General features: G+C 45.3%; 1 protein-coding gene across 2 annotated transcripts in view; it reads left to right on the forward strand.

Moving 5' to 3' along the window:
* The window catches only part of ABCA12 (ATP binding cassette subfamily A member 12), a 393,723-nt gene that overhangs the window by 306,147 nt on the left and 72,894 nt on the right, over window positions 1-14,682 (forward strand). For both annotated transcript variants that reach the window (XM_058185940.1, XM_058185931.1), the window contains 4 exons: window positions 67-199; window positions 1,423-1,675; window positions 12,322-12,408; window positions 14,031-14,124. In XM_058185940.1, coding sequence (XP_058041923.1) covers window positions 67-199; window positions 1,423-1,675; window positions 12,322-12,408; window positions 14,031-14,124 — 567 coding nt within the window. The remainder of the gene's footprint in view (window positions 1-66; window positions 200-1,422; window positions 1,676-12,321; window positions 12,409-14,030; window positions 14,125-14,682) is intronic.

The raw sequence follows: 14,682 nt of genomic DNA on the forward strand, positions 1-14,682 counted from the left end.
CAAAATTTTTGCTTTAGGAATTGTGAGAACTGAAATTAAAATATTTTTAATATTACTGTTTTGCAGGTGTTTCTTAATTTGACCAAGGATTTTGCAAAAGATGAACAAAACAATGCAGAGTTATCTCAAGAAGGGCCCAGTTTTACTGTGGATAATGATGGCTTGTCCATGAACTCTAACAATCTCTTTGAACCAGATGGTATTAAAATAGTGTACTTTTTCACTGGCTGAAGTTTTTACCAAAGAAAAGCTTGTACTGTCTAGAAAAGTGTACAGTGAAGATGGCATTTTTTAGCAAGGTTGTGAAATATCAGGTTAACTTCGCAGAAATGTAAGCTGGATTGATCATAAATTGGGGGACAGGACAAAATCACCAAGTATGGCTGGTGATGGAGCAATTCCACGTTACAATTAGAGATAAGACAGCCTTGTGGAAACTCCAGTATCTCTGAAACCTGAAATCAAACACTGATCATGACTAGAAATATAATGGGCAGCTATGCCATGCCATTTCATTGTAGATCTGTTTTGTCCTTCATAAATTAGCTTACCAAGAAAAGATAATTCCATCTCAGATTTTGGTGAGAAGGTGGGAAATGGTGACGGAAACTAATAGGACCCTATGCCTAGGTTAAGGGATAATTCACTACTTAAATTTCATATAATCATTTTTAAAATTGCCATAGCTCCTTAAAGATTGTTCAGTTATTGAAACATAGACTAAGTTTTCATTAAGTACAGGGCTGCTATTCAGCAGCAATCCACAAATTCCAAAATCACCCCCCCCCCATTTATCATGTGAAACAAGAATAATGAATGACTGGGACTATCACTAACTTCATAGATCTTGTTTTTGTCAAAGATTGTTCCATCCTCACAAGTATACCTTGTGATGCAAACAACCATAACTGATTCAGAAAACCAGACCTCTAACACTAAAGCTCCCTGGCTGTGGAGAATATATTCAATTACCTTTATATCTGGCAGTAGCACCTCACCTCATCATAGTTCTAGGAACAGCCTTATTGAAACACCATGATGTCTCAGACTGTTTAAACTGCTGATCATGTAGCTTTTCATTCTTTCCATTATAAGCACAATGTAGGCCTGAGGGGAGAATGTTGATGACCCAGGATGAGGGGGTTGGATAGGTTGGCTTACCAAAAGAAAAACACAGCCACTTCAGGTGCATTTGGAAAAGAAGAAAATTAGTGTGAGTCCTAACATCAATCACTGTTAATAAGGCAGCAGCCAGAATTTAGGATTGTCTAGGATTTTAAAAAGAGAAATAATACTTTTCAAATTGGTTTACGTGTACTGGTGGGATGAATTAGATAAAACTAAATATAATAAGGAAATACAACTAAGTATCTATGTGTAAAAGAAATGCATATTTCTTTTCTCTTTCTTTTTGATGAATAGATCAAGTCCTGATTAACATGGGAAAGCCAAGCAATCTTTCTCTCCTGCTGAGGAAGGCCACAGCATTGTTCATTAAACGTTTCCATCACACTCGACGGGATGTGAAAGGTTTTATTGCTCAAGTTATTCTTCCTGTGCTCTTTGTGACAGCTGCTATGGGCCTTGGCACCTTGAGAACAAAGGTGGCAGAATACCCAGCTCTCCGTCTCTCACCAGCCTTGTATGGTTCTTCCAGCCAGTCAGACTTCTTTGGGTGACTATTCATTTTTAGTTATTCAGTTAGCTGACCAAATTGTTATCAGTGTGACTAGAATCATTATAGTGCTTTTTTATGGCAGTATGAGATATGCTAAGAAAATGAAGGATAAGAGACAGAAAAAATACTTTTTTGTTAAATTCAGCAGTATCATACTTTCTAGAGTTTTGAGAGTAAAGCAAATTATAAATTTATGTCAGCTCTCCCAGATAAACCAGATAAGAAACATGACTAGATGAATTAATTCTTATTTTTTCCTGTAAGGCTACCTTATCAGAATATTGCAAGTTGAAAAGTTCAAAGTTCCCAGTGCCATGATTAATTATTTGATCCATTAGGGTGGGAACTTCCTGAAATTCTTTCTCTGACTGTTATGCCACTGAAGTTTCCTGCCTGTCTTGACTAATTGTTTTCCAGGCAGCATCTTTTCCTCTTGTTCCCCAATGTCATTCACATATTCTATTGCATTTTTATAAGGTTTATCAATATAGTCTAACAATTCAGTAAACTATCAGGGTATTCAATTAATTTGAGCAAATCTCATATTTGCCACTGTGTGCTGCTAAAATTCTAGTGTTTATTCATTTTTAACCTTCAGTTGGGTGAAATAGTGTGTCATAGGGCAACCATTTTTGAACCAAACATTACATTTCCAATCTATTTTACAGAATGCCAGATCACATTATTCTTATGGGAATGAAATATGATAAATTTATCATATGATTGTCATTTCAAATACTCCCTGATTGCTTCCCACAAGTCAGTGGGCAAACCAGGAGGAAGCATACATTTTATTGTGACTGTTGAGGCTCTTTGCCAGCTTTCCACAAGCAAACTGGAAGGGAGTGTCAACAATGAGGAAGCCAGCAGGGAAGGTTGCAAGGTGCTCAGATAAGCCTCCCCCAACCATGCAACTTCTCTAGTCTTGTGCGTTTGAACCACACCAGCCACTTGCACAGCTTTGGGTACCTTTCCCAACTTCTACCTCATCCCCAGGTAGTCTGACCTCTCATGCATACTGCGAATCCTTCCCAACCCACTCTGTGCCCTTCCTAACCTGCACAGAACCTCTCACACATCCTGCACACCTTGCTGATCTACACCATAAGCCTCACATAACCTCCCTGGAAGTGCAGAAGAAGTGCTGCACAATTCAGGGATGGTGTGTGGGATGCATGAAACATGTCACCTGGGTTGGGGTGTGTGTATGCAGGGTGTGGCATGGATCAGGAAGGGTGCACAGGGATGCAAAGGGATGCATGATTGGTAAGGAAATACCTCTGAAATGCTGATCCTTGGATCACAAAGGAACTACTACCTCTTATATGTTCATGGAATCATCTATGAATTGGGGTTTTACTAAGAATTTTGAGTATTTTAAATATCTTATAATTATCTAAAATTTGAAGTTTTATTTCAAGTTATAAATATTTCAATGGCCCTCATTTTTTTTTAAAAAAAGTTTCATTCATTATTAGAAACATTTCAATGAATATTTCTTAACCTCTTTAAAATTTTGTTATTTTATAGAATAGAATAGAATAGAACAGAACAGAACAGAATAGAACAGAACAGAAATAGAATATAAATAGTATAGAAATAGAATATAAATAGAACAGAAATAGAATAGAAATAGAATAGAATAGAACATCATTGTCACTTTAAATGTACACTAATCAGCATACATTAAAATGAAAATTTATTGCATTCAGCTCTCAAAAGATAACCATTATGCATATACCCACACACAGATGCACATATATGACACAAGGAAACATCACAGTCTAGTTAGAATGTATACATATACATGGCAAAAAAAAAAGAATCCTGCAAATTTACAAGACAGATGGGATAAGGAACAAAGCTGTTACAGAATCTAGTAGTCCTGGTATAAATACTTCAAAACCTCCTCACAGAGAGGAGCAACAGAAACAGTCCATGAAATGGGTGGATGGGGGTCTCTAACAATGAATGCTTTGTGCTCTAAGCACATAGCACTTACAAGCAGTATCCTGAATAATGACAAGTGAGCTTCTTATAATCTTCTCAGTTGTCCTTACCAATCTGTATGGACCCCCTATCTGAGGCACTGCTGCCACCAAAATAAACACTTTTCGCCTAGCCGGAGAAATGATGGAGACTCAAAACTTTGTGCACTTGGGGATTCGACCGAAAGCGTTGTGGCAAGACAGTTGGGGAATAGCAGGCTCTGATGAGCCTTGCGAAATCCCAGGCTGACAAACCGCTTGTTGTGACCCAGGTTCCTGGACCCGGACTCCTGGACTCGGATGATTCAGAAAGTGAGGGAGAAGACCTGGCAAGCCCTGCTTCTCTTGGGCCCTCTCCCTCCCTGGCACCCACTCAAAGGGAGGAGGAGGGGCCGGCAAGGCCTGATTCTCTCGAGCCTTCTTCTGATTTGGCAAAGCCCCAAGAACAGTTTTGGAGTGATGCAAGACTGCGCAGACGTGACCGGCGCGCGCAGCAGAAGAAGCGTTGGGATAAAGCCAAGGAATGATGGTCATGCAGTGACATCTGCAGAGACTATAAATAGGAGGCGGGACTTCCTGGTTTTTTGTCTTGGACAAAGCAATGAATTTGCGCGGCAAACTGTATCAATGGAGAGAAGAATATATTTGTGAGTAATTCTGGCCTTATCTATAATTTCCTCGTTATCTCCAGAAACTTGGCAGATCCGTGGGTAGACGTGGCCAGGACATTTATCTATGTAAATAAAGTAGAAGAGGAGGCCTTTGACTGACTCTTTGTTGGGAGTATTGGGGGAGGGAAACAGAACATTTTGTCCAAGACCCCGACTAAACCATCTTCCACCAAAGATGGACCAGCAGCAGGTACAGCAGCAGTTACAGCAGCTACAAGCGGCTAATCAACAGCTCCAGCAGCAAGTGGCTCACTTGGCAGGCCAACTTGCTGCCGGGAATGTGCCTGCAGCCCCCCCCCATCCTCCCACTCCTCCTCCTCGTCGCAAGTGCCCCATAACCGTGCCGGATAAGTTTTCTGGGCAGCCTGAGATGTTCCCGATCTTCTTGGGACAGTCCAGCTCTACATGGCTATGCGGCCAGAGGATTTCCCAGACGACCGGGCTAAGGTGGCTTTCGTGATTAACCTTCTTTCCAGCTCGGCTGCTCGATGGGCCACGCCCCTCTTGCTCCAGGACAGCCCCCTGCTGGCTGACCAACAGCGTTTTTGGCAGCACCTGCGCTCATGTACGAGGACCCCATTCGGATGCTGATGGCAACCAGGCGCCTTAAGGAACTCCGTCAAGAGAAACGCCCCCTGCAGGAGTACATCGCCGAATTTCGTCTTTTGTGCCAGGACTCTGACTGGAATGATGCAGCGCTGGTGGACGTGTTCCAGGAGGGACTCTCAGAGGAACTGCAAGACGAGCTGGCCCGGGTGGAGGCGCCGCGGACCCTCGACAACTTGGTGCCCCTTTGTCTCCGCCTCGACGCCCGTCTGCAATGGTGACCGTCCCGTTGCGCCCCCCGGGACCCGCCGTCGACATCTGCACCCCCACTTCCTGCGCCACCAGCACCCCGGGTCGCCCCACGTTTTGTAACCGCTGCGGAAGAGCCCATGGAGTTGGGAGCGGCCAGACCTCGCCTGACAGGCCAGGAGCGGAACCGGAGGCGCCAAGGGGGATTGTGCCTGTACTGTGGGGAGCCCGGCCACTTCGCCGCTTCTTGCCCCAGAAAGCGAAGTGGGGCATGCACACCGGTCCCCGAATCACAGCGTGACCAATCGGGAAACGGAGCAGGCCCGACCTTGGGGAAACCCTAGGTCGGGCACGTACTAAGCCCCCACTGGACGTTGCGGAAGTAGACTCTGGGCCCCCTCGGCATCTGATTCTGGACACACGGATATGGTTGGGGAACCAGTCGGACGGGCTCCAGGCGCATGCGCTGGTGGACTCAGGGGCCACAACAAACTTTATGGACCAGGCCTTTGTGACCCAGTTTGTGGTCCCCGTGGTTCCGGTGGACCCTCCGATGCGGGTAGAGACAATTGATGGACGAGAACTGGTGTCCGGCCCCATTAAATTCGCCACCCAGCCTTTGCGCCTGGCTATTGGGGACCATGAGGAGGCGATCCAGTTTTATGTCATGGCGGACCTTCATTTTCCCTTGGTCCTTGGGTTGGCCTGGCTTCGGACCCACGATCCTCAGGTGGCCTGGTCGCAGAACGCCATCTTTTTCCCGAGTCTGCAGTGCGTCGACCACATCCGCCACACCTGTGCCAGCCAGAACGTCCCCACCGCTGCCATCACCTTGCCTCCTGAGCTGATGGACTTCGCCGACATGTTCAGCGAGAAGGAGGCAGACCGACTACCCCCGCATCGGCCCTACGATTGCCCTGTGGACATTCTGCCCAACACACCACTGCCTGTGGGACGCCTGTATTCCATGTCGGAGCCCGAGTTGGCCGCCCTCAGGGACTTCCTGGACAAAAATCTGGCCCGAGGGTTCATCCGGCCTTCAAAGTCCCCTCTCTCGGCCCCGGTCCTCTTCGTGAAGAAGAAGACAGGGGACTTGCGCCTGTGCTGTGATTACCGCCAGTTAAACGCCATTACGGTGCGGAATCGCTACCCCCTGCCGCTCATCCCGGAGCTGCTGGAGAGGTTGCGGGAGGCCACAATCTTCACCAAGCTCGATCTCTGGGGGGCCTACAACCTGGTGCGGATGCGAGAAGGAGACGAATGGAAGACGGCATTCAGCACCCGATACGGACACTACGAATACACTGTCATGCCACTTGGGTTGACCAACGCTCCCGCCGTTTTCCAGCACTTCATGAACGACATGTTCCGAGACATGTTGGATTGGTTCGTGGTGATCTACCTGAGCGACATCCTGATTTACTCCCGGTCCAGGGAAAGTCACCTTCGACACGTCGGTCTGGTTCTGCAACGCTTGCGGGAGCAACAACTCAATGCGAAGCTGGAGAAATGCGTCTTCTTCTGGACTTCCATAGAATTCCTCGGGCATATCATCTCGCCCGAGGGCATAGCCATGGACCCACGCAAATTAGAAGCTTTGTGTAGCTGGGAAGCCCCTCGTCGGGTGAAGGATGTTCAGCGCCTGCTGGGCTTCGCCAACTACTACCGGACCTTCATCCCGGGCTTCGCCACACTGACGGCTCCACTTACCCAGCTCCTCAGGAAGAAGGTTGCGTTCCGGTGGGGTCCCCTGCAGCAAGAAGCATTCACAGCCCTCAAGAAAGCCTTTGTCACAGAACCTGTCCTGAGGCATCCCGACCCGCTCCGGCCTTTTGTGGTGGAGACGGACGCGTCCAATGTGGCTCTGGGAGCGGTGCTGCTACAGGCTCCGACGAATGGTGGCACACTTTTTCCCTGCGCTTACTACTCCCGGAAACTCAATCCTTCCAAGCGCAACTACACCATCTGGGAAAAAGAGTTGCTGGCTATCAAGGCTGCATTCGAGGCTTGGCGACACCATCTGGAGGGGGCCCGACATCAGGTGGAGGTCCGAACGGACCATCGGAATCTCGAGCACCTCACCACAGCTCGGAAGTTGAACCAGCGGCAGATCCGGTGGTCGTTGTTTTTTGCCCGGTTCAACTTCTGCGTGACCTACATTCCCAGCGGTCACAACCGGAGGGCGGATGCCCTGTCCTGCAAGCCAGAGTACCTCTGCGCCAAGGACCCCCTTCCTCCACGGACGGTGCTGCCGGCAGAAGCCTTGGCCGCAGCACGGGAACCAGTAGACTTGCGGACCCAGGTGCGAGAGGCACAGCGCCAGGATGCCTGGTCGCAGCAAAGGAGAGCGGAGGTGGGCCCCGCATCTCCTTGGACCTTGGAGGAGGACTTACTCAAGTTTCGGGGGCGATTATATGTGCCCACAGGACCACTCCGAGCCCTCGTCATGATCCAGTGCCACGACAACCCTGCAGCAGGACATTTTGGGTTCTTCAAAACCCTCCACCTGGTGACACGGACCTTTTGGTGGCCCCAAGTGCGGCATGATGTACATGCCTACGTGACATCCTGCGTACCGTGCCGGCAAGCCAAGGCCACCACGGGGGCCCCTCCCGGGCTCCTCCAGCCCTTGCCGACACCCGACAGACCCTGGGGGGCGATCTCCATGGACTTCCTGACGGACCTGCCGCCGTCCTCTGGGTTCACCACGGTGCTGGTGGTGGTGGACATGCTCACCAAGATGGCACACTTCATCCCATGCCGCGGACTGCCCACAGCCGCAAAAATGGCCCGTCTCTTTCTGCAGCACATCTTCCGCCTCCATGGTCTACCGGACATGGTGGTTTCGGACCGAGGAGTTCAGTTCACAGCTTGCTTCTGGAAGAGCCTGATGGCCGCGTTGGAGGTGCAGGTGTGTCTGTCGTCATCGCACCATCCGGAGACCGACGGGGGTACAGAGAAGGTCATCGGTATCCTGGAACAATATCTCTGTTGCTTCATCAACCAGCAACAGGACAACTGGGCCGATTACCTGTCCCTGGCGGAGTTTGCTTTTAACAACTCTCAGCACACCTCTACTCAAATGACCCCATTCTTTGCCAATGTGGGGTACCATCCGCGGCTCTTCCCTCTGGCACCACCGGACCCTCCTGTTCCCGAAACGCAGACCTTCCTGACAGAATTGCATGCGGTCCAACAGTTGGGACGTCAGCAGCTGGATCGGGCAAAGGAGGACTACAAACGGTCCGCCGACCACTCCCAATGGGCAACGTCCCCGCTGGCGGTTGGAGACCAGGTGTGGCTCTCCACCAAACACCTCCCGTCCGACCGACCGGTCGGAAGTTGGACCACCAATTCATCAACCTGTTCCCTGTCGAGGCAGTCATCAACCCGGTAGCCTACCAACTGACCCTGCCACGATCCATGCGGATCCACCCCGTCTTTCACCGGTCCCTTCTGGTTCCTGAGGCCACACTGAGTCCCTTTTGGTGCCCAACAGCACCCGTCACAGTCGCCGAGGACGGGTCGGAGGAATATGAAGTCCACAGCTTATGAGACTCCCACTGGCTGAAGGGTCGTTTCCAATATTTGATCGCGTGGAAGGGATACGGGACTGATTTCTCCTGGGTAGATGCCTCCGATGTTCATGCCCCTGACCTGGTGCAGGCCTTCCATGAGCAGAACCCAACCCGACCGCATCCCGATCGTCAGCCCCGGGGGAAGGGCCCTGCGGTGAGGGATAGTGTTGTGACCCAGGTTCCTGGACCCGGACTCCTGGACTCAGATGATTCAGAAAGTGAGGGAGAAGACCTGGCAAGCCCTGCTTCTCTTGGGCCCTCTCCCTCCCTGGCACCCACTCAAAGGGAGGAGGAGGAGCCGGCAAGGCCTGATTCTCTCGAGCCTTCTTCTGATTTGGCAAAGCCCCAAGAACAGTTTTGGAGTGATGCAAGACTGCGCAGACGTGACCGGCGCGCACAGCAGAAGAAGCGTTGGGATAAAGCCAAGGAATGATGGTCATGCAGTGACATCTGCAGAGACTATAAATAGGAGGCGGGACTTCCTGGTTTTTTGTCTTGGACAAAGCAATGAATTTGCGCGGGCAAACTGTATCAATGGAGGGAAGAATATATTTGTGAGTAATTCTGGCCTTATCTATAATTTCCTCGTTATCTCCAGAAACTTGGCAGACCCGTGGGTAGACGTGGCCAGGACATTTATCTATGTAAATAAAGTAGAAGAGGAGGCCTTTGACTGACTCTTTGTTGGGAGTATTGGGGGAGGGAAACAGAACACCGCTGTTGGGGGGGGGGTGTCTTCAGACCAGATCTGTCCTGTAGGGACAGAGAAGAAGGAGAGGCACCTGGACGACCAAGAGGAACAGGCAAGTTCCTCGGAGGTCAGAGGAAACTCTTCGACTCGGCGGTGGGGGCAGCGGCCATTGCAGCTGTCACTAAGCTGGGGCAACCGGACTAAGTTTGGAGTAGAAGTGGTGATTTGGACGGAGTACTGGTACTGGGTGAGTGATTGGCCAGCTCACAGATAAAAAAGAAATATTTTAAAATTGCTAAAAGATGCGCCAGCGAAGAAACAGCAGCTAATGGGCGGTGGGGAATGTTAATGGAGAGAAAAGAACAAAGCGGAAGTTTAAAGTGTCAAAGCCTGAAACGGAACTTGATTTTTGGTTTAGAATTTGTCTGGAAATAATTAAATTATTAGAAGAAGGAACCCGAAATAGCTGTGAAGAGGGTTGGAAATAATTTTAAAACTTTTGAACATTGAAGGAAGAACAAATAAAAGTTTAAAATTAAAAGCCCTGGAACAGAGATTTTTTAAAATTGGACTTGGATTTGGATTTTAAAATTGGAACTTGGGGAACACAAAAATAATAATAATAAGATTGAAATTGGCAAATATTGGTAAATTGAATATTTTTTTTAGCTTGTTGATTAGAAGTGTGGATTGCAGAGAGACATCTACAGGCGGAAAGAAACATTACAATGGTTAACTTGTATTTTTTTGGGGAAAAAGTGATAAGAGCGGTGAGAACTTTTGAGGAGGATTTGTTTTTGTTTAAGCTGTAGTGCAACCATATCGCTCTCCTTGACCTCTCAGCAGCTTTAGATTAACCATGGTATCTTTTTGGGCTGGCTGCTGGCAATGTGAATGGGTGGCACAGTTCTGTGCTGGTTTGGCTCCTTTCTCCATGGCACTTTTCATTTCATTTCATTTCATTTCATTTCATTTATTAAATTTCTATACCGCCCTTCTCCCGAAGGACTCAGGGCGGTTTACAGCCAATAAAACAGGATTTATAAACAAACTTAAAATACACTTCCCAATCGCCATTGATAGGGAGTGAGAGGGCCAGCCCTCAGCTGCTGTTCTGTAGTGTACTGCAGGGCTTAGTACTTTCTCCACTCCTTTTCAACTGCTGGGTGAGTTCATCCATCACCACCGGTTGAAGTATATATTGTATGCTGATAACATCCAAATCTATATTTCCACTCTTGGTAACCCAAGTGATGCTATGGCTGCCCTTTCATGGTGTCTGGAGGCTTTGGGGATGGGAAACAACAGACTTCAATTGAACCCTGGTAAGATTTAGTGGCTTTGGGTACGTAGGACCCTGTGATCCAGGATTTTGTCCTCTTTGACTATGGATGGGATGGCACTGTCCCAGAAAGACTACTGTGCAACTTGGGAGTTCTCCTGGACTCATGACTCTTGTTTGAGGAACAGGTGGCAGTTGCAGCTAGGAGAGCCTTTGCACAACTTGGTGTGCATCAGTTGTGGCCTTTCCTGGACCAGGATTCCTTACAGGAAGACTATTGTAATGTGCTCTACATGGAGCTACTCTTGAGGAGCATTCGAAAGCTACAGCTGGTGTAGTTTTGGGTCCCAAAGAATAGCATAGCAATAGCATTTAGACTTATATACTGCTTCACAGTGCTTTACAGCCCTCGGTTTACAGAGTCAGCATATTTCCCCCAACAATTTGGATCCTCATTTTACCCACCTTGGAAGGTTGGAAGGCTGAGTCAACCTAGAGCCTGGTGAAATTCAAACTGCAGGCAGCCGGCAGCCAGCAGTTGTAGCCTGCAGTACTGCATTCTAACCACTGCACCACCACAGCTCCTGGCCCCTATAATACCACTGCTCCATGAGTTGCATTGGTTACCAGTCTGCTTCCAGGTGCAATTCAAGGTATTTGTGATCACCTTTAAAGCCCTTCATGCAGTAGTGAAATTCCTTTTTTTTACTACCGGTTCTGTGGGTGTGGCTTGGTGGGCGTGGTGTGGCTTGGTGGGCGTTGCTTGGTGGGTGTGGCAGGGGAAGGATACTGCAAAATCCCATTCCCACCCTACTCTGGGACCAGCCAGAGACGGCATTTGCTGAACTACTCAAAAATTTCTGCTATCAGTTCTCCGAACTACTCAAAATTTCCGCTACCAGTTCTCCAGAACCTGTCAGAACCTGCTGGATTTCACCCCTGCCTTCATGGCATTGGTTCAGTTACTTGAATGGTATGGGATTGGCCCATACTCATGCCAACAGAGAAGGCATATTACAACTCACATCAGCCTGATTATTTTGGCTGATGAGGTCCAGGATGAGGGCCTTCTCTGCTCTTGCTCCTGCCCTCTGGAACATCTTGCCCCTCAGTGTGAGATTGGCACCAACCCTCCTATTCTTTCATAAGGGCCTAAAGATGTGGCTCTGCCAGTCAGCTTGGAGCTCCAGTGGGGGAACAGCGCAATGGAAGTGGTTGATTGACTAGTACCATAACAGATTCCACCTCTTCCCACTCGCCCCCACCCTCCCCATGTGTCCTTGGTTTTAATGTTTGATTTTAAATTTTTATGTTTTAATTGTATATGTAACTGTAAGCCACCCAGAGTTTCCCTATAGGTGGTCGGTAAACAAACAAACAAACAAACAAACAAACAAACAAACAAACTCTTCAAAAATGAGGAACATCAAAATAAAAAAACAAATCACGTTAAATTAAATATTTAAATAGTGTGTGTGTAGGTATTAGTATTCTGACATTTGATAGTTTTCTTCCGTTTCCATTGTCATTCAGTTTTAATATGGGATATAGGAATTCAAAAGAATGTTGGCTCTCCTGTTCATTACTTACAGTTACCTTGAAATTGCAGTTAACCATTTGGTTTGTTTGTGTGTTTAGGAATTACAATCAAACAACAGATGCTTTGGTTGCTTCAATGCTTTCTTTTCCTGGAATAGATAATACCTGCCTAAACAGAAATAATTTGTAAGTAGCTCTTCTCCATTTGTAAGTAACTCTCAGAATAACAGAATAATAACCGCCTTCCTACTTTTAACAACTCCTCATCTAACAAGACAAATGACTTAAAATTATGAGTCATCGGAGTAATCTGCAGAACTATTATATTGATTATAATCATTGGAAAATATTCTAGCAACAATCAGATGGTGGTTTCTATCAAAATTTTGTGCAATTAAATATCCAGTAGTAAATGTGCAATTTTCTTCACCAAAATATAGAATCTAGATTTATAAGTCTCACTGATGTTAAGCATTATCAAAATTAAGATATTTTAGATTTGTTGTTGTTAAACATTGTAGTTCAACAGTAATGCAATATAAATTATTATTAACTAGAATAATTCAAAAATAAACCCAACAACTTCAAACAGGCTGATACCTAAATTAACATGCACAATAAGCATGTTTAAATATTTATTTATTTCCAACGAATGAAACTCATTATGGTGTTAAGTAAGCATAGATATAGTCTTACTACAGATTCTACTCAGAAGTAAATCCCATTGAATTATACTTGATTGACAGAGGAGGCTTTATAGGTGTACAGGAGTGCAGCTTTATCAATTTATAGTCACTGATAAAAGAGGAGGGTTGAAATAGAGAGGTGTGAAGATTCTTGTCAGTAAGTTTTTAATGGTATCTATGCATTACCAAATTTAAATTACTTATTAATTAAAAAGAAGATTGAAAGCTTCTCTTCAACACAATAAGATATTTTTGGCATTCTCATGAGCTCTTATAAGAGTTTTGTGCATGAAAGAAAACTGCAATTTTGATGTTTTTGCATGAAATCTCTGGTGAAATGGATGTCAGGTATATTTGTTCATTTTTACACATAGGTTCTCAGTGTCTTCTTTATTATTTTACCACATAATGGCATCCAGTGCCTTAAAAAGTTGCCACCCCTGCTGTTTCAGGGAGTTTTTAAACAGAGCATGAATGGACAACTTTTGTGTGCCTCTGTAGCTCTTGACTTTTGGAGAAGAGTGAAGGCAAGGATGCAAAATGGATTGAATCAGGCTTTGTTTATATTTTTCAAACTGTGCTAAATTTATTTTAAAAGCACACACTCTAGTTTTTGTCAAAAATGGCAAAAATTAGGCCTCTGATTTTCAGCAGTTGTTGGATGGGGCTCACAAAAACTACAAAAAAATGATACGTTGGCCCTTTTATTATTTATTTGTACGTATACTGTAACTATTTTTGTCTATTTTTCGTTAAAATAATTGTGGTAAGGGCTATAGAGTATAACAGGATTTTATGGGTAAACATGACAGTCTCTCAGGCACAAGATTCCCTTTCAATATATATTTTTAAATTTAATGTTACTGTAGATAATGTTTGCTTATTAAAATGGTCTTATTAAAACTTTTCTACTCAAATTTAGTATTGAATAAAAATAGCTGAACAGAAAAATAGTTAAACCAGTAAGAACCAAGCAAAGATGATCAAATTTAGCTTTCCTTGGAAAAGCTTTAGGAAATTAATGAGGTATTCCTGCCTAGTGTTCTATATTACCTAGGAAATTCCCACTATGCTGTATACAAATTTATAGGAAATGTCAGTATTAAATCTGCTTACTTTCAGAACCTGTTTCAAGGAAGATGTGGCTGAAAAGTGGATATTCAGTGGAAATCAGAGTGATCAGTATACTGCCTGCAATTGCACACTCAGTGGAGAGGTAAATTCAAATTAGAATCTCATGCGATAAGGCCTCTATAAGATAGACATTTTTAAAAAATGACTGAAGGGTTCCAATGAAGAAGAATAAGTGGATTTTTTTCCCAAGACTAAGCCCCAAGTTTAAGAAAAACAGATATCTTTAATATCTATATTTATAAAAGCTAATTTCCCAAGCTGCCAATTTGATCATATTTTCATTTAATACTTAACAATATGAATGACATAGTAATTTATGGTTATAACTTGCTTCCAGTAGAATCTTCCTTCACTTTCTCAGACATGAAAACTACAATGCCAGTCTTGGAGACAAAACTAAATATAATGTTAATTTCTATTATCTAGCACTGAAGATGTTACCTAGTTGGGTAATGAAATATCTGCAAGAAAACAATCAAGCTGAGAGAAGCAAATTATTAGTTCTTCCTTTCTACAATTTTTCCTTGAGCTACAGAGGAACATATGAATAAAAGAACAAGCTGTTCTTAATTGTTTGATTACTGCTACATTGTAGCACCACAACAATGGAACCATAAAGGGAAAAAAATAACCAAGAGAA

The sequence above is a fragment of the Ahaetulla prasina genome, chromosome 1 (assembly GCF_028640845.1).
Source record: "Ahaetulla prasina isolate Xishuangbanna chromosome 1, ASM2864084v1, whole genome shotgun sequence".
Lineage (NCBI taxonomy): Eukaryota > Metazoa > Chordata > Lepidosauria > Squamata > Colubridae > Ahaetulla > Ahaetulla prasina.